Below are 23,362 nucleotides of genomic sequence, written 5' to 3'. Positions count from 1 at the left end.
TTTGCTGTTGTGGTTTCTGGCGTTACTGTGACAGTTGTTTAAACTCCGCTGGCTTCTTCAGTGTTCCTCCCCCCATCTCTCCTCCCACCCCCTCTGGTCCACACAAAAGTGTGTCAGAAATTATACATTTGAGTTTGAGCCTTCATCTAAACTAGACCGGTTGGTCTATTTCTGCTGTTTGCTGCCTGTCCTGGAGCTGAAAAACACTTGCCACCGTGCAGGGTTCAAACTTTCCGAAAGATACTGAGGGTAGTTAGCTGCTGCCTGGCGTCTTGTTACGTCCTTGTTTGTGTTTGCCTGAGCACCAGCATGAAGGAGGAGAGAAGATGCCCCTCAGCTGCTGTCCCTGCTAGAAAGGAGCCTGAGCTCTTTCACACAGACAGCAGGAAACTCTTCTTCTTCAGAAAAATTATGGTTGGCATAGTCTAGCTGACAGTAGGTGGTAGCATTGCCTGACGTCCACTCTAAGTTTTACACTGTTCTGAGCATGCTACATACATGCACCCATTTAACTGGCACTCACCTCTGCCACTGCCCAGGTGATGGCCAGAAGTCATGCCAGTATGTGTGTGGCCAAGTACATGCTAGGCACGTGCAAGGCTGAGTTCAAAACCCAGCACCCCAAAAGCTACTCTGAAGTACCTGTTCTGATAAACACCTGGAATCTTATTACACACTGTCCAGATCTTTCTTCATAAAGACTGTAAACACTGGCCACCTTAATCTCAAGACTGAAATGTCAAAGCTAGCCTGGAACTTCACTGAAACTTTGTTTCACAAAAGAAAAGAAAGAAAAGAAAAACTGTGAGTAGCTCAGTGCATTAGATCCTGAGTTTAATCGGTACTTTCAAAAAAGAAAACATAAAAACATTGGGAGGTGGGGGATGAACTGGGCACCCTGAAGGCCCTTCCTATCCTAAGTTCATGTCTTGTTTAGATTTTGGTTTCACAAATAGAAATCAGAAAAAAAACAAAATAATAATAATAATAAACCTTCACTACAAAAACCTTCATTTGCAAAGGCTTCCAATTTCAACCAGTAGGGTGGAGGTGTGAGTTGTAACCCCAGCTCTCAGGAGGTAGGTTTGTGCAAGCCTAGGCTGTGTGAGGCCATCCTGCCTCTGGACACCTCCCCTCCTTCCCCTGTGCCTCCCCAGCCATGCTCTGAAAACTTGCTTCCAGAATCCCACAGGTGCATCTTTGACCATGACATGACTTCCTCCCCTCCCAGCTGGCTCCTGTTCTTTGATGATGTACTGTGTAGAAGTTACAGCCCATAATGTCCCAAGTATGCTGTTGGATATCCCTGTGTCCACTGCCCCTCTTTTCCTGACACTTGGGGCTGGTTTCTGGTTGGTACCAGCATTCAAAACCAACTCAACACTGCAGAGGGAAAAGGGGGCAAATTCGGAATCTGTAAATGCACCCTTAGCTCACTGCTCAAGTTCCTGATCTTGTGTGTGTGTGTGTGTGTGTGTGTGTGTGTGTGCGTGCGTGCGTGCGTGCGTGCGTGTGTGTGTGTGTACGATTTTCAGGACTTGGTTTTCTCTTTCCACGATGTAGGCTCTGGGAATTGAACTCTAGTGATCAGGAGGCCTCTTTATCCACTGAGCCATCTCTCCGGCGCAAGGCTTTTATTTTTGTGTTTTGTAGTTTTTGTTTTGTCTTTTATTTTTTGAGAACCAAGTTGAAAAAAACAAGGACCTTAAACGGGAAAAACAAAAGCTAGAGGTGCAGAGCAATGGTTAGACCCCCTGCGTAGAACATACAGGGCCTAGATTGAGGTTTAGTGTCAGAGAAGGGGACAGTACTTGCCTTCATGCACAAAGGCATGGACACTAATGGGTCACCCATGTGTGATCACAGTGTATGGGGAGTGTGGAAGGGAGAGGATAGAGGGAGGCAGAGGCAGGAGGATCGCTGTGAGTTTGAGGCAGGCCTGGTCTACAAATCAAGTCCAGGACAGCCAAAGCTACACAGAGAAACCCTGTCTCAAAAAAAAAAAGGTTAAAGGTCATCCTTGACTACACATGTTTGAGGGCAAACGAGGTAGGCTACATGAGACCCTGTCTCAAAGAAAAGGCAGAAATAAAAACATAAAAGGCATCAGAGAGATGGCTCAGAGGTTAAGAGCACTTGCAGAGGATCTGGGCACATCAATTCCCAGCACTCACATGATGGTTCAAAACCACCCTTAACTACAGTTCAGGACATACAGTGCTCTTTTATGACCTCTGTAGGTCTCAAGTATACACATGATGCATAAACATACATGCATGCAAAACACATAAAAATGAATAAGTCTAATAAAAATTTTTAAAAAAATTTTTGAAGACCTGTTTCCCAGGGGATCTGGTGCCCTCTTCTGGCTTTCTTGAAGACTGCATGCATGGTGCATAGACACATGCAGGCATAAGACCCATACACGTAAAATAAAAATAAAATGCCAATACTCTAATTGATAGATGCTGCTTCAGCTAACAGTGGCAGCCAAATGGCTGTGCCACAGTCAACCTGACACTGTGGGGTCTCGTGAACTCAGAAAGTAAGCCTTCCGGTGGAGGCGGGGGGGGGGGGGGGGGGCAGGAAAGGTGTGTTGTTCCAGGTGCAGCTGTGTGGACTGAGGGAAGGGAGGAAGAGAGCTGCAGGATGGAGGGAAATTGTCCAGAGTGCTAAACTCTACCACCAGCCTGGAGGTTTATCCAGGAAAATGGAAAAAGAGAGAGAGAGAGAGAGAGAGAGAGAGAGAGAGAGAGAGAGAGAGAGAGAAATAAAAGCTATTCAGTGCAAAAATGAAAATGACATAAAGACGTTTATCAGAAGCTGGGTGGTAAAGGCCCACCACCTTTAATCCCAGCACTCAGGAGGCAGAGACTGGCAGCGGATCTCTGAGTTCAAGGCCAGCCTGGTCTACATAGTGAGTTCCAGAACAGCCAAGACGACACAGAGAAACTCTGTCTTGAAAAACCAAGAGAGAGAACGAGGGCTGGAAAGATGGCTCCAGAGGTCCTGAGTTCAATTCCCAGCAACCACGTGGTGGCTCACAACCATCTATAATGAGATCTAATGCCCTCTTCTGGTACGCACAGTGTAGGCAAAATACTGTATACTTAACAAATCTTTAAAAAAAAAAAAAAACAAGAAAGAGGGAAAAGGGGCAGGGGAGGGGGCAGACAGGAAGGAAGAGCAGGCGACAGAAGTTACTATGCAATGGTAGGAAAGCAGAGGAGGACAAGCCAGTCGGGCCCATTGTCCCGAGCAGAGAGCCAGCATCTCTTCTTGTCTTCTCGCCTCACCGTGTCCCTGGGAGCGTCGGCCATATTTTTCCAAAAGATTAAATAACTTGCCTAAGGGACAGGACCAAAAAATATGGATATGCTCAGGACGGTTAGTTAGGAGACAGGCAAAATGCAGGGCACTCCACACTAGCCAGACCCTAAGGCAGCTGGCAGTGTTTAGCAGAAGAATTCCATACATTAAACAAAACAAAACAAAAACAGCCGACCCATCCCTGTAATCTGAGCCTTCAGGCATCAGAGGCAGACAGATCTCCTACCTGGCAAGTCCCAGGCCAGTTAAGGCTACAAAGTGTGTCAAGAGAGTAAAGTCAGAGAAGGAATTGGACCAAGCAGAACACTACGGGTAGCTGAGAAAAAGTAAGAGGCCAAATGAAGCAGAGGCAGGATAGCACGGCTCAGAAGGCTGAGGATGGCCGACTTTGCAAGGATCTCAGGAAGAGAACAGTGCGCCCCTACAGAATATCAAAGCAACTATACCCCTGAACCAATCCAAGAGAGTGCAGTCTTTTCAAAATACATATGTCCTCAGCCCCAATCCAGCCTTCTGCTGCTCAAGGGTGTTGGGCCCAGGTATCTAGCAGGTTTGTTTGATGGGCAAAGTATTCTGAATGACAGCCAACTCCGGTTGGTTGGTTGGTTGGTTTTGTTTTTTGAGACAGGGTTTGTCTGTGTATCCCTGGCTGTCGTGAGCTAACTTTGTAGACCAGGCTTGCCTCGAATTCACAGCGACCCTCCTTGCTTCTGCCTCCCTGAGTACTCCCGGCTTTAAAGGAGGATCTTAATATGCGCTCCTCAAATGGAAAAACTGAGGAGGCACAGAGTGGGGCAGAGACTTAAGAAGCTTAATCGCGTTTCGTACAAATCAAGAGATGCTAGGAGAACCTCCTGGGGGGGTGGGGGGGGTGGGGATGAACCAAAACTAAGCCACCTCAGTCATCTAGCTCAGCGTTACCCCCTCTCCACCCTCCCCCCGACGAGGGCGGGGCCGGAGGAGGAAATCCCGCCCAACGCGCACCCAGGCTTCCGCTTTGGACCGAGCTATTCGCGTCCGCCTTGGCCGGGTGGCGTGGTGAAGATGGCTGCAGCCGGCGACCCTGGCGGTCATGAAAGCTACCGTTCTCCGCTGGCGGCCCGCTACGCCAGCCTCGAGATGTGCTTCTTGTTCAGCGACAGGTACAAGTTCCAGACGTGGCGGCAGCTGTGGTTGTGGCTGGCGGAGGCCGAGCAGGTAAGTGGCCATGCTCCTTGTCGCTAGGCAGGTCACAGCCTAAGCTCTTGTTGCCTCTGTAACAGTCCCAGAAACGTGCACGTCCTTTGGAGGACTTCGGTTCGGCCAAGGCTACTGCATGCTATTTAAACCTTGCAGCCTCAAGGGTAAAGACGCTAGTCGCCAAGCTTTCTGACCTGAGTTCGAGCTTCGGGACAACACGATGAGGATACCTGACTCCCGTTAGTTGTCCTCCGACCTCCCGCGCGCGGGCGCGCGCGCACACACACACACACACACACACACACACACACACACACACACACACACACACTGTAAATTGTTAAGAAAAAGAAAGTAACTGCGTTGCAAACTTGATGGTAGCTTTTCCCACTTTTTAAAAGAGGATGTATTTTATTTTTAGTGTATAAATGTTTTTGCCTGCATCCCATGCATGTTCACCTGGTGCCAACAGATGTTGTCAGGAGAGGGAACGAATTAACAGCTTGTTGTAAGCTGCCATGTGGGTCCTGGGAACTGAACCTGGGGTCTCTGCAAATTCCTTTAACCTCCCAGCTGTCTCTCAGTCCCCCTTTCTGGGGGGACAAAACCTAGGCTTGCCCTAGGTTTCCCAGCTAGCTCTTGACAGCAGATTCGAACCTGGGTCCATTCCAGATCCTAAGCTGAGCCCTTTGCCACTTTGACAGCTTTGGAATCTGTTTTCTGAGCCACTATTTGCTCTGAGAAGGGAGGACCTGGGCACCTATTTGTTCCAGAGGGTTTGTGGGGTTGTTTTTATTGGCGGTGGCTTGGCTGTTTTTTTGAGATCAGAGTGTCACACTGTGTAGCTGTGGCTGGCTTCAAACTCACAGAGATCCACCTGCCTCTGCCTCCCAGAGTGCTGAGATTGCAGGCTAGTCTGTCTTTTTTTTTTTTTTTAAACACATAGCATAAAATCCTTTTTTTGAGCCAGGTGTGGAGGCGCACGCCTTTAGTCCCAGCACTCGGGAGGCAGAGGCAGGCGGATCGCTGTGAGGTCGAGGCCAGCCTGGTCTACACAGTGAGTCCAGGACCGCCAAGGCTACACAGAGAAACTCTGTCTCGAAAAACCAAAAAAACCAAAAAACAACAACAACAACAAAATCCTTTTTTTGGTTTTTTTGTTGTTGGTTTGGTTTGGTTTGTTGTTGTTGTTTTTTCGAGACAAGATTTCTCTGTGTAGCCTTAGCTGTCCTAGACTTGCTTTGTAGACCAGGTTGGCCTCGAACTCACAGCGATCCACCTGCCTCTGCCTCCCGAGTGCAGATTAAAGGTGTGCACCACCACTGTCCAGCGCATAAATCCTTTTATTGTGCCTGTCTCGTAGGTGGGAAACCAAAGCCTTGGGAACTGTTGGCTCCCTAACAGTAGAGAGTGGGACCCCTGCATGAGTCTCACCCTGTGATGTTCTTTCCTCATTCATCTGATGCCCACAATCTGTAGATGAGGGCAGTAGTGTGCAAGCCATTGCCAGTGTCACCATAGTGTGTAAATGGCCTCCAGCTGAAACTGGAGTGTAAGGTTCATCTGGTCCACAAATTGTTTGAAGCATACATAGCTATGAGTATGGGTTTTCTTTCTTTTTTGGGGGGGGTTGGGGTTTTTTGTTTTTGGTGTTTTTTTTTTTTTTTTTTTTTGAGACAGGGTTTCTCTGTGTAGCCTTGGCTGTCCTGGACTCGCTTTGTAGACCAGGCTGTCCTCGAACTCACAGCGATCTGCCTGCCTTTGCCTCCCGAGTGCTGGGATTAAAGGCGTGCGCCACCACGCCCGGCTCTTTTTTTTCATTTATTTATTTATTGGTTTTGTTTTGTTTTGAGACAGGTTTTTCTCTGTGTAGCCCTGGTTGTCCTGGACCTGCCTTGTAGACCAGGCTGGCCTTGAGCTCACAGAGACCAGCCTGCCTCTGCCTCCTGAGTGCTGGGATCACAGGAGTGCACCACTGCACGGGTGCCTAGCTAGGGTATGAATTATCAGAGCATCAAATTAGTAGCAAAATCCAGGTGTGGTGGTACAGACCTTACAGGTGTTTTTGTTTGTTTTATATGCAGTTATGTGTCTGCATGTGGTACGTGCATGTGTGAATGCTGGTGCAGTGGAGGCCAGCAGGTGCCCTAGAGCTGGAGTTACAGCCATGTGGGTGCTGGGAACCAAAGCCAGGTCCCCTGCAAGAGCAGTGAGTCCTCTTGACTGTTTTGGGAGGCAGAGGCAAGTGAATTTCTGTGAGTTTGAGGCCAACCTCATCTATTTAGCAAGTTCCACACCAGCCAGAACAACACTGAGACTTTGTCTCAAAAAAAATCAAAGAACAAACAAACAAACCGTATATTCCATAATAACTGGTTGAGTTGTGGAAACTGAGAAGCTAGGACGGTGGTTCAGGAGTTAAGAGCATTGGCTGTTCTTCCAGATCTTTCCAGCAACCAGTGGCAGCTCACAGTCATCTGCAGCTCCAGTTCCAGGGCATCCAGTGCCTTGTCTAGCTTATGTAGGCACCACATGCGCATACATAGAGTAAAACATAAAAATCCTTTTTTTTTTTCTTTCTTTTTTTAGGGGGGAGGGCTTCAAGACAGGGTTTCTCTGTGTAATAGCTCTGGCTGACCTGGACTCTTATAGACCAGGGTGGTTTTGAACTCACAGAGATCCTCCTGCCTCTGCCTCCCAGTCCTAGGATTAAAGGTATACGCCACCACACCTGACCAGTAAATCTCTTTTTAAAAATTAAAAGAGAGAGAGAGAGCGAGAAAAGATCAGAAGTAATACAAGAGGTTCATAGCATCAGAAGTGTGCACGGTGGGAGCACACACACAGAGGCCGCGTGTGATGGCAGTTCTGTGGAATATGGCCGCCCCAGCTCTGCAGTTCCAAGAGTGGAGCTCTGGTTTCCAGGCTTTCCCTGCAAGTGCTTGGTGGCTGAGCCAGCTCACTGGCTGGTAGTTTCCCTTTGGAGATTGGAGACAGAGTTTCATTTGTAGTAGGGACCCTTCTGTTTCTCCTTCCCAGGTGCTGATGACAGCCTGTAGAGCACTAAGCCCAGCCTTGAGGAGTTGTTAATTCTGGAAGCTGTGAGTGCCCCCATACTCTGTGCACTCACAAGTCACGACTAAGGATTACGTAGTGACTGGATCAAAGGTCTCTTCTCGTGCAGTATGCCTTCAAGAGTGCTGAATGGGTTAGTTCCATATGGCACAGTGTCATCCAGTGATGAGTGTGCTAAATAGAACCCGGCTAAAGACGCAAGAGTTGACACAGTGTTTTACACACAAGTCTGAGAAACCCAGAGGCTAGAACAAAAGAGGCTGGAGTGGGCCAGGTAGTGGTTGTAGAGGCGGTGCACACTCAGGAGGCAGTGTACACTCAGGAGGCAGTGCACACTCAGGAGGCGGTGCACACTCAGGAGGCAGAGGCAGGCGGATTTCAGTCCCTCTGTGGTGGCTTCTCCCCCAGCCCATACTTTTGAACTTGTTGCCTCAGATTTTAAGAGTTTTTACTTCCTCTCAAATCCTTGGACATGAAGGTCATTGGGTTTTCTTCTGCCTGCTCCACAGACACTGGGGTTGCCCATCACAGATGAACAGATCCAGGAGATGAGGTCAAACCTGAGCAACATTGACTTCCAGATGGCCGCTGAGGAGGAGAAGCGCCTGCGCCACGACGTCATGGCTCACGTGCACACGTTCGGCCACTGCTGTCCGAAAGCTGCGGGCATCATTCATCTGGGCGCCACCTCCTGCTATGTTGGAGACAATACAGTACGAGCTGCCGCTGTTTATACTTGGGCTTCAGCCTTTATATTGTGTTTGTGTGGTTTTAAGTTTCCAAACTTACCCAAGGGCCTTTATAAACCACTGTTGGCTTCTGAAAAGAGAGGACAGTATTACAAGTGTTCGTTTTTATTTTTTTGTTTTTGATGTTTTGAGACAGGGTTTCTCTGTGTAGCCCAGGCTGTCCTCGAACTAGCTCTGTAGACCTGGCTGGCCTCGAACTCAGAAATCTGGCTGCCTCTGCCTCCACCTCCCAAGTGCTGTGTTTAAAGGCGTGCACCACCATGCCCAGCGTTTATTTTTTGAGACAGGGTCCCAGTATGTTGTTATGTTTCCTAGACTGGTCTTCAGCTGCAGAGCCCAGGCTGTCTGTCTGCTTGGCCATCTGAGTAGTTGAGTACAGCTACATGCTGCTAGGGCCAGCTCCTTTTTAGTGTTAGGTGATGCATAATTAAAGATGTCTAAGCCAGGCATGATGGCGCAGGCCTGTAAGCCCAGCACCCTGGGAAGCAGAGGCAGGCGGATCGCTGGGAGGCAGAAGCCAGCCTGGTCTATCAGTGGTTCCAGGACAGCTAAGATAACACAGAGAAACCCTGTCTCGAAAAAACTAAAAAAAAAAACTAAAAAAAAAAAAAAATCCCTGGGTGAGTGGCAAGATGTGGAAGAATAATCCTACTACTTGGAAAGTTCTTTCATTACATTTATTTATTTATTAGGGGGCAGAATGTGCGCTCAGGTATGAGTGTGGAGACCAGAGGACAACTTGTGGCAGTCTTTCCACTTTCCACCATCCATGCAACTCGGGTTGGCAGGCTTGGCAACAAACACCTTTACTTTTTTGGTTTTTTGAGACAGGGTTTCTCTGTGTAGCCTTGGCTGCCCTGGACTCGCTTTGTTGACCAGGCTGGCCTCAAACTCATAGAGATCCACCTGCCTCTGCCTCCTGAGTGCTGGGGTTAAAGACGTGCGCCACCACACCCAGCCTGGTGAGCCATCATGCTGGCTTAAAAAAAAATGTTTTTCAGTTCCCAGTAATGCTGTGTCTCCATGATTTTTATGACATAGGGACATGTTTTGGAGTTGCCCAAAATACTTTCTCTTACCTCCTACAAGAGCAGTGTGAAGGCTTGAGGGTGTAGCTCAGTGGTAGGTCACTTATCTAATGTACAGTTTTATTTTATTGTTTGATTTTTGAGACAGGGTTTCTCTGTGTAGCCCTGGCTAGCCTCGAACTTTCTCTGTAGACCAGGCTAGCCTTGAACTCACAGAGAGCTGCCTCCTGTATGCTGGGATTAAAGATGTGCATCACTACTGCCTGGCTAACTTAAACTTTAATCTTAGCACTTGGGAGGGAAAGGCTGCAGATCTCTTGGGGACAAAGCCTGCCCTGCGGTAGGTGGGTGGGTGGGTGGGCGGATAATGGATGGATGGATGGATGGATGGATGGAGAATACTGACGTAATGCACCATATAAGAGAAAAGCCCAAGGACTTCTGCAGCTCTCGGGCAGTGTAGCCACCATACACTGTGAACAATAAAGGTTTTGCTCCTTATGGATCCCCGTAATCCAGTAGTCCACCTGTCCACATGCTCTGCAGATCGCCCACTTCACACACTCCCCCACATGCCCCCCAACAACCTCCTCTCTAGCCAGTGCCAATCTTTAGCTTGAGCTTGCAGTGTGCGCAAGGATGACCTTGAATTTATGGTTCTCCTGCCTCCGCTTCTCAAGTGCTGCTATCACGGGCCTTTACCACCAGTCCCAGTTAATGCGATGCTAAGGATGGGACTCAGGGCCTTGCACACACCAGGTAAATATTCTGCCCAACTGAGCTACATCCCAGCCCAGCACTTAAGTCTTCCAATGGTGATGAGGAAAAAGCAGCCTTTTAGCACCTTTGGACACTCTTGTTTGCTGAAGGTGAGACATCAGTTCTAATGGCCAGAGAGTATCATTATAATACTACTGCCTGGCACTATGTAATTTGAAGCCATTGAATTTTCTCTTTCAGGACCTGATTATCCTAAGAAATGCTTTTGACCTGCTTTTGCCAAAGGTAAGATGTTGACAGAAGTTTCCTACCAGTTTAGGTGCCCCGTAGAAGGAGTGGTCTGCAATTATAAGTGAATCTGCACAGTGGGATGCCTAAAGCTTACGTTCTCAAGTCAGGGACTCTGTATGTCGTCTGTGGAGTTAGCTAACTGTCCCTTCTTGGGCACAAATAAGAGGTGGTGTACCTTAATGCCAACAGTGGGGAGGGAGGCGGGTGGATCTCAGGGTTTAAGGCCAGCCTACAAGAGTGTATTATTACTCTCTAAAGCATGACCTTTATATGTGGCACAAGCGAGAGGAGATGTGTTGCTGGAGTATTTTGGTCAGGCTATGGCTTGGTCCTGTTATGCTGCCATGGTCCTAAAATAGTGTGTGACATGTTAGGGATTCGGCTCAGCTTTCAAATGTGGGTTTCCTGTGATCCTTGCCCAGGGCACTTCAAGATACAAAGGGAAATAGACATAAATAAATGCTGCCTTCCCCGAGCTGAAGCTGGAATTTTATGTGAAGGTGTGTGGACGTTTAGTCAGAGTTAACATAAAGAACTCAGTTGCATTCACTCCCTTCCCGCTGTGGTCTCACTTGTAGCTTGCTAGAGTGATCTCGAGGCTTGCCGACTTTGCCAAGGAACATGCTGACCTGCCCACCTTAGGCTTCACACACTTTCAGTAAGTGACAAGGTGACTCGTGGGGAATTGAACTTACACATGCGCTTGTTGATGCCAGAGTATCAAAGCCTAGCAGATAACGTGGGACACTGGTGAGGCGTGGGCCTGAGGCCTTCATTAGGAGCTTTTCTGGGTCTGGGGATGCTGCTCAGCCACCCCATTGGTCCAGTAATCAACAGTTGGTTTATACTTATCAAAGACAAAGAACCATTCGTTCTCTTTTTCTTTTCATTTTTGTTTTTTTTATGGATTTTTGAGACAAGGTTTCTCTGTGTAGCCTTGTCTGTCCCGGACTCACTTTGTAGACCAGGCTGGCCTTGAACTTACATCGATCCACCTGCCTCTGCCTCCCCAGTGCTGGGATTAAAGGCGTGTGCACCACCACGCCCAGCTTCCCTTTTTCTTTTCATGTGTGTGGGTGTTTCTGCATGTATACATGTTGATGCACCACCTGGGCGTCTGATGCCCTCTGAGCCATTTTACCAGTCCACCGTTTGGTTTTGTTTAAAGATAGTGGTTCCCTGAGGAACTCTTGCTAGCCTCAAATGTGTCAGCCGTAGCCTCCTGAGCGCTGGGATTGCAGGTGTGCACCGCCCTACCACACTGTTAAAAGGCTTCATGGTGAAGAACTATACCAGCAGCCCTGTATTTTTAGTTTGTAGTAGCTTCGATGCCCCTTGACCCTTCTCCACTCCAGCCTTTAACTGTCGTTTCGTCTTTACTAGTTCCTGCAGCTCTTACTTTGTCCACTCTCCAGCAGGTAGTGGTGGCTGTTAGGTGAAAGTAGGGCCTCAATATGGGAGCCTTTGTGTTCTCCTTGTGTCCCTCTCAGGCCTGCTCAGCTGACCACAGTTGGGAAACGCTGCTGCCTTTGGATTCAAGACCTTTGCATGGATCTCCAGAACTTAAAGCGTGTTCGTGACGAGCTGCGTTTCCGGGGAGTGAAGGGCACCACTGGCACACAGGCCAGCTTCCTGCAGCTCTTCGAGGGGGATCACCAGAAGGTATTCTGAGGGGCCAGCAAGATGGACACTTGGGTCAGTTCGGGGACCCGCATGGTGGAAGGATAGAACCGACTCCTACAAGCTGTCCTCTGTCTCCTCACTTGTGTCCTATGGGTGTGTGTTCATACACACACATAAAAACTTTTTTTTTCTTTTTTTGGTTTTTCAAGACAGAGTTTCTCTGTGTAGCCTTGGCTGTCCTGGACTCACTTTGTAGACCAGGCTGGCCTCAAACTCACAGTGATCCATCTGCCTCTGCCTCCTGAGTAGTGGGATTAAAGGTGTGCACCACCACCACCTGGTGGTAAAAACTTTTTTTAAATGTTATTTATTTATTTGGTTTTTCAAGACAGGGTTTCTCTGTGTAACAGCCCTGCTCTCCTGGACTCACTTTGTAGACCAGGCTGGCCTCGAACTCACAGAGATCCTCCTGACTCTACCTCCAGAATGCTGGAACTAAAGGCCGTTGCCACCACACTCAGCTGCTTAAAAATGTAATTTAAAAGATGCCTTTACTGCATTCATCTCTAATGTATGCAGTACCCAAAAAAGGATATTCTGAAAGTGACCTGAGGGACAGCTCAGTTCAGTGGTGCCAGCCCACGTGACAAACCTGCCTGTGACTTGATACGGTTGATCCAGAGTGTGTTGGAGGGAGCCCAAGACCTGGCAGGGTGACCAGTTGAAGCACACTCAGGCTGAACACCTACATGTCCATCTTTCTTTCTTTCTTTCTTTCTTTCTTTCTTTCTTTCTTTCTTTCTTTTTTAATTCATTTAATTTTATCTTACATGCATTGGTGTGAGGGTGCCAGGTCCTCTGGAACAGGAGTTACAGACAGTTGTGAGCTGCCATGTGGGTGCTGGGAACTGAACCTTGGTCCTTGGAAAGAGCAGCCACTGCTTTTAACCCTTGGGCCATCTTTCTAGCCCCTAAAATTTGTTTTGGATTCTGTTTGAATACTTATGTTTCTAATAGGATGTATCTTTTTTTTCTCAAAGGTGGAGCAGCTGGACAAGATGGTGACAGAAAAGGCAGGGTTTAAAAGGTATGTGCCTGGGGAAAATGCTGCCTCCCCGTTATTGACAGGCTTTTTGGTTTGGTTTGGTTTGGTTTGGTTTTTCGAGACAGGGTTTCTCTGGGTAGCCTTGGCTGTCCTGAACTCTCTTTGTAGACCAGGCTGGCCTCGAACTCACAGAGAACTGCCTGCCTCTGTACCCAGCTAATGACAGACCTTTTGATTCAACTTTTGCTTAGCTCTATTATTGTTGTTATTATTATTATTTATTTATTTATTTATTTTAATGTATATGAGTAAATCTGTCTTCACACACATCCAGAAGAGGCCATCAGATCCCATTACAGATGCTTATGAGCCACCATGTGGTTGCTCGGAATTGAACTCAGGACCTCTGGAAGAGCAGACAGTGCTCTTAACCACTGAGCCATCTCTCTAGCCCTATTATTATTGTTGTTGTTATTATTTACTATTGAGTGTGTGTATATGAATGTTTTACTTGAGTGTATACCTGGTGTGTGTGTGTGTGTGTGTGTGTGTGTGTGTGTGTGTGTGTGTACACTTTACCTGTTTGTATGCCTATGCACCACATTTGTGTTTTGTGCATTTGTGTGAATGTTTTACCTGAACATATGCCAGTGCACCATACTCATGATTGTGGCTGTTGCCCATAGAAGTCAAAAGAGGCATCTCCTAGAAATGGTTGTGAGCCACTATATGTGTGCTGGGAATCGAACCCAGATCCTCCGTAAGAGCAACAAGTAAACTTACTGCCAAGCCATCTCTCCTGTTTGTTTGTTTGTTTGCTTGTTTCTTTTCTTTCTTTCTTTCCTTCTTTCTTTCTATAGGTGTTTTGTCTGTGTGTATGTCTGTGTGTGTGCGGTGCCCATGGGCTAGAAGAGAGTGTCAGGTCTCCTGGGACTGCTGACATTACAGAAAGTTGTGAGCAGCTGTGTGGGTGCTGGGTATCAAACCTAGGTCTTCTTCAAGAATAACAGATGAAGCCAGTGCCATGGCGCACGCCTGTAATCCCAGCCCGTAGGAGGCAGAGGCAGGCGGATCTCTAGTTCCAGGCCAGCCCTTCTCTTGGCGTCTGAGCCATCTCTCCAGCCCGTGTTTCCTTAGAGCAGCTCTGTGAATGTTGCTGTTCTGTCCTAGGCGTTTGGTTTGGTGGAGATGAAATAGTCCAGGAAACTCGCTGTATGGTCCAGACTGAGCTTGCCCTCACCAAAGGCCTTCTGCCTGAGCATCTCAAGTGCTAGAGTGACGATCGTAGGTCTCCCTGCCTGGATATGTGGCCAGCTTTGTTTCTTTCCCGGGGTCCCTCAGTGAGTTAGTATAACTCTGACCACTTCCGTTGAGCCCACCAGGCTCCTTCATGATCCCTTCTGGGCACCGCGTGGAGCGGCAGGGGACGGGGGTTAGGTTCTCCTTCCTCCTCAGGGCAGAGCACTCTGCTGGGGATTAGTAAACAGGGGGACAACTTGTTTCAGGAGCCAGTTGCTAGTCAGGCCCTCTGAGAGCAGCCTGACTGAGCATGCCAGGAAGCCAAGCCCAGTCGCTTAGGATCAGTTTTTGGTTTGCCTATATGACAGCCTTTTTTTTTTTCCCCTGAGACAAGGTCTCTCTATGTAGTCCTTGCTGTTCTGCTGCTCGCTCTGTAGGCCAGGCTGACCTTAGACACAGACATCTGCCTGCCTCTGCCTCCTGAGTGCTGGGATTAAAGGTGTGCGCACCATGCTGAGCTGACAGTCACATTGTGGCATAGATCTCTTCTCTGTTTATTTCTAGAGCTTTCATCATCACAGGACAGACCTACACACGGAAAGTGGACATTGAAGTGCTGTCCGTGCTGGCCAGCTTAGGGGCGTCAGTACACAAGGTAAGGGTGAGCGTGTGGGGAGGAAGGTGGTGACCTGAAGGGCAGCCTCCGACTTTCACTTCACTCTGTCTGTGTATGTTAGTAATACGAGTTTGAGATCTCTAAGGAAGGGATTTCAATTGATTGTGCTAAAAGGAAAGAAGTTACTCCTACAGCAGCAACATGTCCGTCTTTTGAAGGATATGTTAAGATTGGAATCCTCAGCAGGGTCTAGTGGTGCATGCCTGTGCTGCCTGCACTTCAGAGGGGAGAGGCAGAACTGGTTCAGGGTCTTCTTTGGCTACATGAGACCTGTCTTAAAGAAAGAGAAAAAGATAATCCTATTATCTTTTCATAATCTATGTCTTTTTCTCTTTTGCACGCACAATCTTGCCCTGCCCCCAGCTGTTGTCTTTTTTCCTCTCAAGGTAGGGTCTTGCTCTGTAGCCCAGGTTTGCCTCAGTCTTTATCCAACTGCTGGGGTTATAGTACCCACCACCACACTCAGCTTCTTGATACTTTAAGCGGGGTTTGACAGCAACGGCCACCTCCCCAGTCTGTGCGCTTTGTATTTGTCATCCCAGCTTTTCAGGAACAGAGAGAATCCTGGGTGGGAACTCAGGATGTAGTGGTGCACGCCTTTAATCCCAGGACTCTGGGAGGCAGAGGCAGGTGGATGTCTATGAGTTCAAGGCCAGCCTGGTCTACATAGCAAGTCCAGGACAGCCAAGGCTACACAGAGAAATCCTGTCTCGAAAAACAAAAAAAAACAACAACAACAAAAAAAATCAAATAAAAAATAAAAGAAACACATAGTTCTCCTAAATGGGTAGGGCTGGCCTTGAACTCAGCAACAGCACACACTGAGAGCTCACCACCTGTGTGAGCCTGGCCTGGCCTGGCCCCAGGCTGCCCTATGTACCAAGTGTTGGGGATGATGCCAGGTCTTCCTCCACAGATTTGCACTGACATACGCCTCCTGGCCAACCTGAAGGAGATGGAGGAGCCCTTTGAGAAGCAGCAGATCGGTGAGTATAAAGCAGGCTCTGGAGCACCACAAAGCCGTTGGGGAGGCCCTGGCTGTCCCCACTGCCTTTCTGCCCTTGCATCCCGTCCTCTTCTGTGGGTAGGCTCAAGTGCGATGCCATACAAGCGGAACCCCATGCGCTCTGAACGTTGCTGCAGCCTGGCCCGCCACCTGATGGCCCTTACCATGGACCCACTACAGACGGCTTCCGTGCAGTGGTTTGAACGCACACTGGATGATAGTGCCAACCGGTCAGTGATGGCGACAACGCACACAACACAGCAGGAGGGGTCCTAAAGCAAGGAAGCAAAAGACACACACATCTGAGCATGTCTGTTGGAAGCAGAGCTCAGGTGGTCACTGGACACTGGACAAGTCTGCTTTGTTATCCTCAAGATAAGGAAGACTGGGGCAGTGTGCTTGATGTTGTGCCCAGTGCAGTGATTGATAAAGGAGTCCAGGCAGCCTTCCAAATGGAGAGGATGGCTTCAGACTCAGGAAGGAAGACGGAACTCAGTTGGTAGAACGCTTGCCCATATGCTTGAAGCCCAGGGTTCAATCCCCAGCACTACATAAAGACCAGACGTGGTGGCACACACCTGTGATTCCATCTCTCGGTGGGGACGGGGCTGGGGGCATCCTCATAGGGAGTCAGAGTCCACTCTGGCCCAAAGGCCTTGCCTCAAAGGAACGGAATCCTAGGAACTAAAGAACGGCCTGTGGAGCCCCTGGCGAGGTGTGAGCACAGGTGGCCCCTACTCTCTGGAAAGCCTCAGGGCCCCAGAAGGAGTCTAGTTTTTCCTATTTCCTGTTTGTTCATGTCTTCCTGTTTACTTAATTACCTTTAAAATGTAGGTTACTTTACATGTGTGAGTATTTTGCCTACATGTGTGAATGTGCACCATGTGTGCCTGGTGCCCACGGGAGTCAGAAGAGGGCACTGGGTCCCCTGGAGTTAGAGTGATGGATGCTTTGAAGCTGACCATGTGGGTGCTGGGAACCGAACCCCAGATTCTTGTAAGACCAACAAGTACTCTTAACTGCTGAGCCACCTCTCCCGTGTCCTTAAAATGACCTGTAGATTGCACATCACACCTAACACTGGGTGAACAGTTACTTAGGGAATAGATAAAAGAAACTGAGGCAGTTTCTTATTCCAGCTGTTAGCGCTCCGAGGCCACTAGAAGCCATGGGTGCAGAGGCTGATAGGTGTAATGCCCTAGCACCGTTAGGAAGTCCTTCATGCAGGAGGCACTAACAAGCTAGAGCTCGTGAGCAGTCCAAGCCACCCTGGGCCCGGTGGCCATATGGATGGGAAGGAAGGGTGTGGTAAAGTCAGCCGACACTGGCCGGCCTCAGCGCTGGACAGGAGAACTGGGTGAGTAGGGCCATTCCGGCCATCGGCTGAGACGACCCACTGCAGGGGACAGCGGGTTAGCAGTAGTGAGAAAGAGGCAGTGAAGAAACGGCTGTCATGCTGGAGTTTGATTGAGGTGGAGCCTTAGGTTTGACGCCTGCTGCCTGGGCGAGCGGCTCAGACTGGAAGTGAAGATGAGGGTTGTGAGGGCAATAGGAAGTCCCGAGACTGAAGGAAACTGCCCCAGAGTTCAGATGGCAGGAGCAGGCTAGCGCTTCTTGGGACACGCCCTGTCTGCCTCTGACATTTGATTAATGGAGTGAAATACGTTTGTTTTGTAGACGGATCTGTTTGGCTGAAGCGTTTCTCACTGCAGACACTGTATTAAATACCCTGCAGAACATTTCTGAAGGATTGGTGGTGTACCCCAAAGTAAGAGGCCTCTGGAAATGGGGAGGGGAGTGCTCTGGAGTGAGTGTACGGTGCTAATGGCCCAGTGAGGGGTCTCTCACCAGACCTCACCCTATAGTCCAAGACATCGCACAGGGAACCTGTGCACAGGGAACCAGATCTGTGGGACTCATGGACGTGCAGAGTCCAGAGAAAAGGCTGGATTGTCTTAACCTGTGAGCACAGGTGGCCAAGCAGAAAAAGTGACACTAATTGCCTTGTTTCTGTTGTTGGGTTTTTTGTTTTGTTTTTTTTTATGAGTAGCTTTCTTTTATTTGTTTGCTTGTTTTGGTTTATGGGACAGGGTTTCTCTGTGTAGCCTTGGCTGTCCTGAACTCACTTTGTAGACCAGGCTGGCCTCGAACTCACAGAGATCCACCTGCTTCTGCCTCCCAAGTGCTGTGATTAAAGGTGTGCGCCACCACACCTGGCTGTGAATGGGTTTCTTGTTGTGGTTGTTTGGTTTTTATTCTTTGAATCAGGATCTGTCTATGTAGCCCTTGCTGATCTTGGGCCTCAACTCACAGAGGTTGGCCTGCCTCTACCATCTGGAATGCTGGAATTAAAGACATGTGGCGCCACGCCTGCCCGGTTGCTTTGTTTTAGGTGCCTGAACTAGATATTCATCTCCATCATGTTCTCACTGAAGAGGGACAGTGACCTTTAACAGGTGGAAGGAGGGCATTTGATGTATATGAATGTGTGTCTGCATGTATGTGTGTGTATTGTGTATGTACAGTATCCATGACAAACCAGAAGAAGGCGACAAATCCCTTGGGACTGGAGTTACAGGGGATTGTGAGCAGCTATATTGCTTCTGGAAACCGAAGCCAGGGCTTGTGCAGCAGCAACAAGCAACTGCTGAGCCAGCCCTCCAGCCCCAAACTCGTCCCATGAAGCTGCTTTGAAAGTTTACTTAAACTTTTTAAAGAAAGGAAGAGAGGGAGAAAATCTGGATTTGTATAAAAATTGAGAAGCAGAGTTCCAGATAAAGCATTGCACCGCCCATCTCCTTAAACAGTGTATAGCCCTCCTGTGCATTTTCTTGACCTACTGTGGCTTTGTAATATTGAGATTTCTGTCTTGGCCCCTCTTCTAGGTAATTGAACGACGCATTCGGCAAGAGCTGCCTTTCATGGCCACAGAGAACATCATCATGGCGATGGTCAAGGCTGGGGGCAGCCGACAGGTATGCAAGTCAGGGAAAGGTGCCGGTACTGACAGGTCTGAGTCTGCTGTTGAAAGTGAGGAAGAGGGAAGAACCAGCAGTTCATAAGGTTTGGGCGGGGAAGGGCATCTACCTTAGAGTGGCCGCCACTGCAGCAGAGGCAGGTTCTGATGTGACATGTCTGATGACTGAGTAAAGTCTAAACACCTGTTAGTGATGAGTTACCATACCTCACTCTCTCCCCAGGACTGTCATGAGAAAATCAGAGTGCTCTCCCAGCAAGCAGCTGCCGTGGTTAAGCAGGAAGGCGGTGACAATGACCTTATAGAGCGCATTCGGGCAGATGCCTACTTCAGCCCCATTCACTCACAGTTGGAGCAGCTGTTAGACCCCTCTTCTTTCATTGGCCGAGCACCCCAGCAGGTAACTCTCCTGTAGGATGCTCTCAGGAGAATGGTCTCTGTGATGCTGCTTGCAGACCCTCTGAGGGTGTGGGAGGGGCACCTAGAGAGGCTAAAAGTATAGTAGAGGCTAGCCATGGTGGCGTGGGCCTTTAATTCCAGCCCACGTTACGTCGTGAGTTCTAGGCCAGCCAGGGTTGCACAGGTGCATAAAGAGAGACCTTGTCTCAAAACAAACAAAAAAGTAGAGCCCCCTCCCCCAGGGATCTCAGAATCCTGTCTCACTGAGGTGTCACCAGGCTCAGAGTGCCTGGAGCATGGCAGCCAGTGAACGGGCATCATAGAGCACCGGCACTCAGCCAGTTGAAGTGAAGTTAGTTCTGTTTTGTTTTCTCAAATATCAAAACTGTGCTTTAATTTGTAAGGAACAACATGTTTAGGCCACAAGGACTCAGTCACAAAAAGCCCACATTGCACCCAGGTGTGGTGGCACATGCCTTTAATCCCACCCTTCAGGAGGCAGAGACAGGCCGATCTCTGCATTCAAGGCTATCCTGGTCCAGGACAGCCAAGGCTACACAGAGAAACCCTGTCTCAGAAAACAAACAAACATACAAAAAGCCCACATTGCTTCCAACTCTAGCTCAAGGCTCAGTGCATTCTTCTAGCCCCCACTGGCCCCGCACACACATGCATGCACACACAGAGAGACATACAATTAAATAATAAAGATTGTGAGCCAAGGCGTGGTCAGGCAAGAACAGGAAACTAAAGAGGCCCAGGTGAGTGTGTGTGTGGCGTGGTGGGATGTGCTGAGTGGACATGCTTCTGTCTGGGAGGCAGAGCTACTAGACAGCACATGCTCAGTGGAGGAAGCTCTAGCATGCTGGGTCTTGCTGCTAGAACTGGTTTGAAGAAGCTGTTGTCATTTCCTTGTCATGTGTTTGCTTGTCCCTGGCAGGTCCGCAGGTTCCTAGAAGAGGAAGTTCATCCCCTGCTGAAGCCCTACGGGGATGTGCTGGCGGGGAAAGCAGAGCTGTCTCTGTAGCGGGGAAGACAGTTTGCTATTTATATCATTGAGAAATTAATATTGTGTTCTGCAGTGTCCCTTTACCTCAAGAGTGTACATTAAGGGCTGGAGAGATGGCTCAGAGGTTAAGAGGCTCAGAGGTTGCTCTTCCAAAGGTCCGAGTTCAATTCCCAGCAACCACGTGGTGGCTCACAACCATCTATACTGAGATCTGGCGCCCTCTTCCAGCCCACAGGTGTACATACAGGCAGAGCACTGTACACATAATAAATAAGTAAATAAATAAATCGTTTTAAAAAAGAAAAAGAACAATTCCTTTTTTTAAAAAAGTGTACATTAAGAGCCAGGCAGTGATGGCGTGCTTTGTTTTGTTTTGTCTTGTTTTGTTTTTTGTTTTTTGAGACAGGGTTTCTTTCTCTATGTAGCCTTGGCTGTCCTGGACTTGCTTTGTAGACCAGGCTGGCCTCGAACTCACAGCAATCTGCCTGCCTCTGCCTCCCGAGTGCTGGGATTAAAGGCGTCACCACCACTGCCCAGTGGTTTTCTTCATGCTTTCCAGCAACATGATACATACGTTCCAGATGCCCCAAGTCTGCAGTGTTTCCTGACTTACAGTGAGGCTGTGTCCCCCATCAGACGTTTGCATGCTCACAACACTGGCAGCAGCTTTTGTTGAGAGAAGATGGCCTCACAGAAACCTAATAGTAATACAGCCAAGAGCCCTGGACAGGCACACTTTGCCACACACTAGGCTGCCATCTCCCGTCGTCCTTTTCAAGTCTTTGATTGTCAAGTAGCAAGACATTTCTGGTCCCCGTGAGGATGGGTTTAAGTCGAAATCCTCCGGATGCATGGTTCAGAACCATCCGATCCCTTGATTTGGGCCCTTTCTACCTAGATTAAATAGTGACGTTTGTAGCTCAGGAAGGAATTGTTGTGGGGTCCCCTTAGCTCAGGCTGTGCCTATTTCATCTTCTGTAGAGGTTTGCTTATCAGGGAGCTGATAACTGGGTAAGTTGATTGATGATGACGTCTGCCAGTCTCTCATCCTTGTGAGGTACATTGGTGGCTGTTTAGACAAACTAGTCAAAGAGTGGATTACGAATTGCCCAACTGGAAGTGGAACCTTAGCTGTAGCCTTACCTCAGGCTGCATATATTGGTGTTTTAGAAAATCAAGAGCTGGCAAGATGGCGCAGCTAGTAAAGGCCTGCTGTGCGAGCCTTGTGGCCTAAGTGAGCCCAGCCCTGGGAACCCACATAAAAGTGCAATCTTGTCCTGACCTCTACCAACAATAAAGTGGTTTCAATGAGAACCGCTGTTGCGGTGGCACACATCTTTTAGTCCCAGGACTCAGGAGGCAGAAAACAACAAGGTCTCTAAGTTTAAGGTCAACCTGGTCTACATAGTTCCAGGCCAGTCCAGGCTACGTAGAAAAACCCTACTACAAAATACATGTAAAGATTTTTAAAATCAGATTTGTAGTTGACAAAAACTAGGAGAATTAACCAGCCTGGTAATAACTGAGATTTCATCTGGCAAGGATAAATGTAAACAAGTAAACCTTGAACTCACTGACCCAGAGCTAAGTTTTGGGATACATTATGGTGGTGTCCAGGAAGGTCCCCCGGTACTATGCTGCTCTCAGTATTATGTTCAGTCTCAGGTGTGAGGTGTGCTGGAGTTCTAGACTTAGTGTATGTGGACTTCTCCAGACTGGCCTTGAACTTGTGAACTTGTACCTCAGCCCCCAGGGTGTGGGAATGGCAGGCGTGCTGTGTAGTAGAAGAATAACATCATGTCTGTTGTCCAGAAAGAAAAACCGAGGTCAGGGTTCCTTGTCAGCTATCTGAGCGTGGCCCACGGCCTGTCGGAGTGTTGAAGGAGGAATCTAGGCCACTTCAGCTGTGCTTGTAAGTGTCCGAAATCTGAACTTGCTGGCTCAGCCTTGTTATCCCAGCACTTAGGGCTGAGGCAGGAGGATTGCCATGAGGATAATTCCAGGTCACGTGGCATACAAATTGAGATAGTATTCAAAAACAAAAAGCCAGAAGTTGACTGGGGCAGCTCACTGGTACCACCATGTCTTAGTATGTGCAGGGCCCTGGACCTACTCCTCCCACATGAAAGCCAAAGGTGAAGAGCATCTGTTGGAAAGAGAAAGGCAGCTGTTAAAACAAGGCCTCAGGGGGCTGGAGAGATGGCTCAGAGCTTAAGAGCATTGTCTGCTCTTCCAAAGGTCCTGAGTTCAATTCCCAGCAACTACATGGTGGCTCACAACCATCTACAACAAGATCTGGTGCCCTCTTCTGGCCTGCAGGTGTACATGCAGGCAGAACACTGTATACCTAACAAATCTTAAAAACAAAACAAAAGGCCTCAGTACAGCTCAAGAGCAATAAGCAGGAACCACAGGAGTCGTGCTCAGCTCTTCGGGGAAATCATTTGTTTGTATGTGTTAGGCTGTATATGTGTGTGGAGGTCAGTGATTGACACTGCTTTCTGGCTTTTGGTTCGCTGGTTGGTTTTTCCAGACAGGGTTTCTCTGTGTAGCCTTGACCTGGAACTCTGTAGACCATACTGGCTTTGAACTCAGAGATCTGTCTACTTCTGCCTTCTGAGTGCTGGGAATAAGGGCATGAGCCACAACTGCCTGAATTGACATTGGGAATCTTTCTCTCTACCTTGTTTTTGAGACAATTTCATTGATCCCAACACTTTTCCTCTGGATTGTCTGTCTTGCAAGTCCCCAGGGTCTTCCGGTCTCTTTGCTCCCCTGGTCCTGCCATTACCAGGTGCACACTGCTGTGCTTGGCTTTTTTGGTTTTGGTTTTGGTTTTTCAAGACAGGGTTTCTCTGTGCAGCCTTGGCTGTCCTGGACTCCCTTGGTCGACCAGGCTGGCCTCGAACTCACAAAGATCCACCTGCCTCTGCCTTCCAAATGCTGGGATTAAAGGCGTGTGTCAACCATGCCTAGGGTTGCCTTTTTTGTGGGTGCTGAGGGTCCAAATTCAGCT

General features: G+C 48.6%; 1 protein-coding gene across 2 annotated transcripts; it reads left to right on the top strand.

Annotated features, from left to right (window-relative positions):
* The first annotated feature begins 4,309 nt into the window (after positions 1–4,309).
* On the top strand, positions 4,310–22,607 carry ADSL (adenylosuccinate lyase). Of its 2 annotated transcripts, XR_014772883.1 has the most exons (14): positions 4,310–4,527; positions 8,094–8,297; positions 10,322–10,366; positions 10,951–11,030; positions 11,863–12,034; positions 13,036–13,082; positions 14,844–14,934; positions 15,872–15,941; positions 16,044–16,191; positions 17,639–17,729; positions 18,847–18,936; positions 19,162–19,338; positions 20,278–20,501; positions 22,585–22,607. XR_014772883.1 is itself a non-coding variant. In XM_084748362.1 (13 exons), the coding sequence occupies exons 1-13, from the start codon at positions 4,375–4,377 to the stop codon at positions 20,362–20,364; spliced, it is 1,455 nt and encodes a 484-aa protein (XP_084604488.1). In that variant the 5' UTR covers positions 4,310–4,374; the 3' UTR covers positions 20,365–20,658. The 2 variants fall into 2 exon arrangements, 1 of the variants encoding a protein (XP_084604488.1); XM_084748362.1 differs by lacking the exon at positions 22,585–22,607 and having other exon boundaries at positions 20,278–20,658.
* The last annotated feature ends 755 nt before the right edge of the window (positions 22,608–23,362 follow it).

The sequence above is a fragment of the Acomys minous genome, assembly GCF_964271855.1.
Source record: "Acomys minous genome assembly, chromosome: 12".
In the NCBI taxonomy this organism is placed as follows: Eukaryota; Metazoa; Chordata; class Mammalia; order Rodentia; family Muridae; genus Acomys; species Acomys minous.
The sequence above is the reverse complement of the archived record's forward strand: the minus strand, read 5'-3'. Positions and strand labels throughout refer to the sequence as shown.

Bases quoted from the DNA above. Each gene is read 5' to 3' on its own strand.
- ADSL (XM_084748362.1), top strand. From the start codon at position 4,375: ATGGCTGCAGCCGGCGACCCTGGCGGTCATGAAAGCTACCGTTCTCCG. The intron at 4,528-8,093 runs GTAAGTGGCCAT...CCTGCTCCACAG, and splicing joins GGCTGGCGGAGGCCGAGCAG to ACACTGGGGTTGCCCATCAC. The intron at 18,937-19,161 runs GTATGCAAGTCA...CTCTCTCCCCAG, and splicing joins AGGCTGGGGGCAGCCGACAG to GACTGTCATGAGAAAATCAG.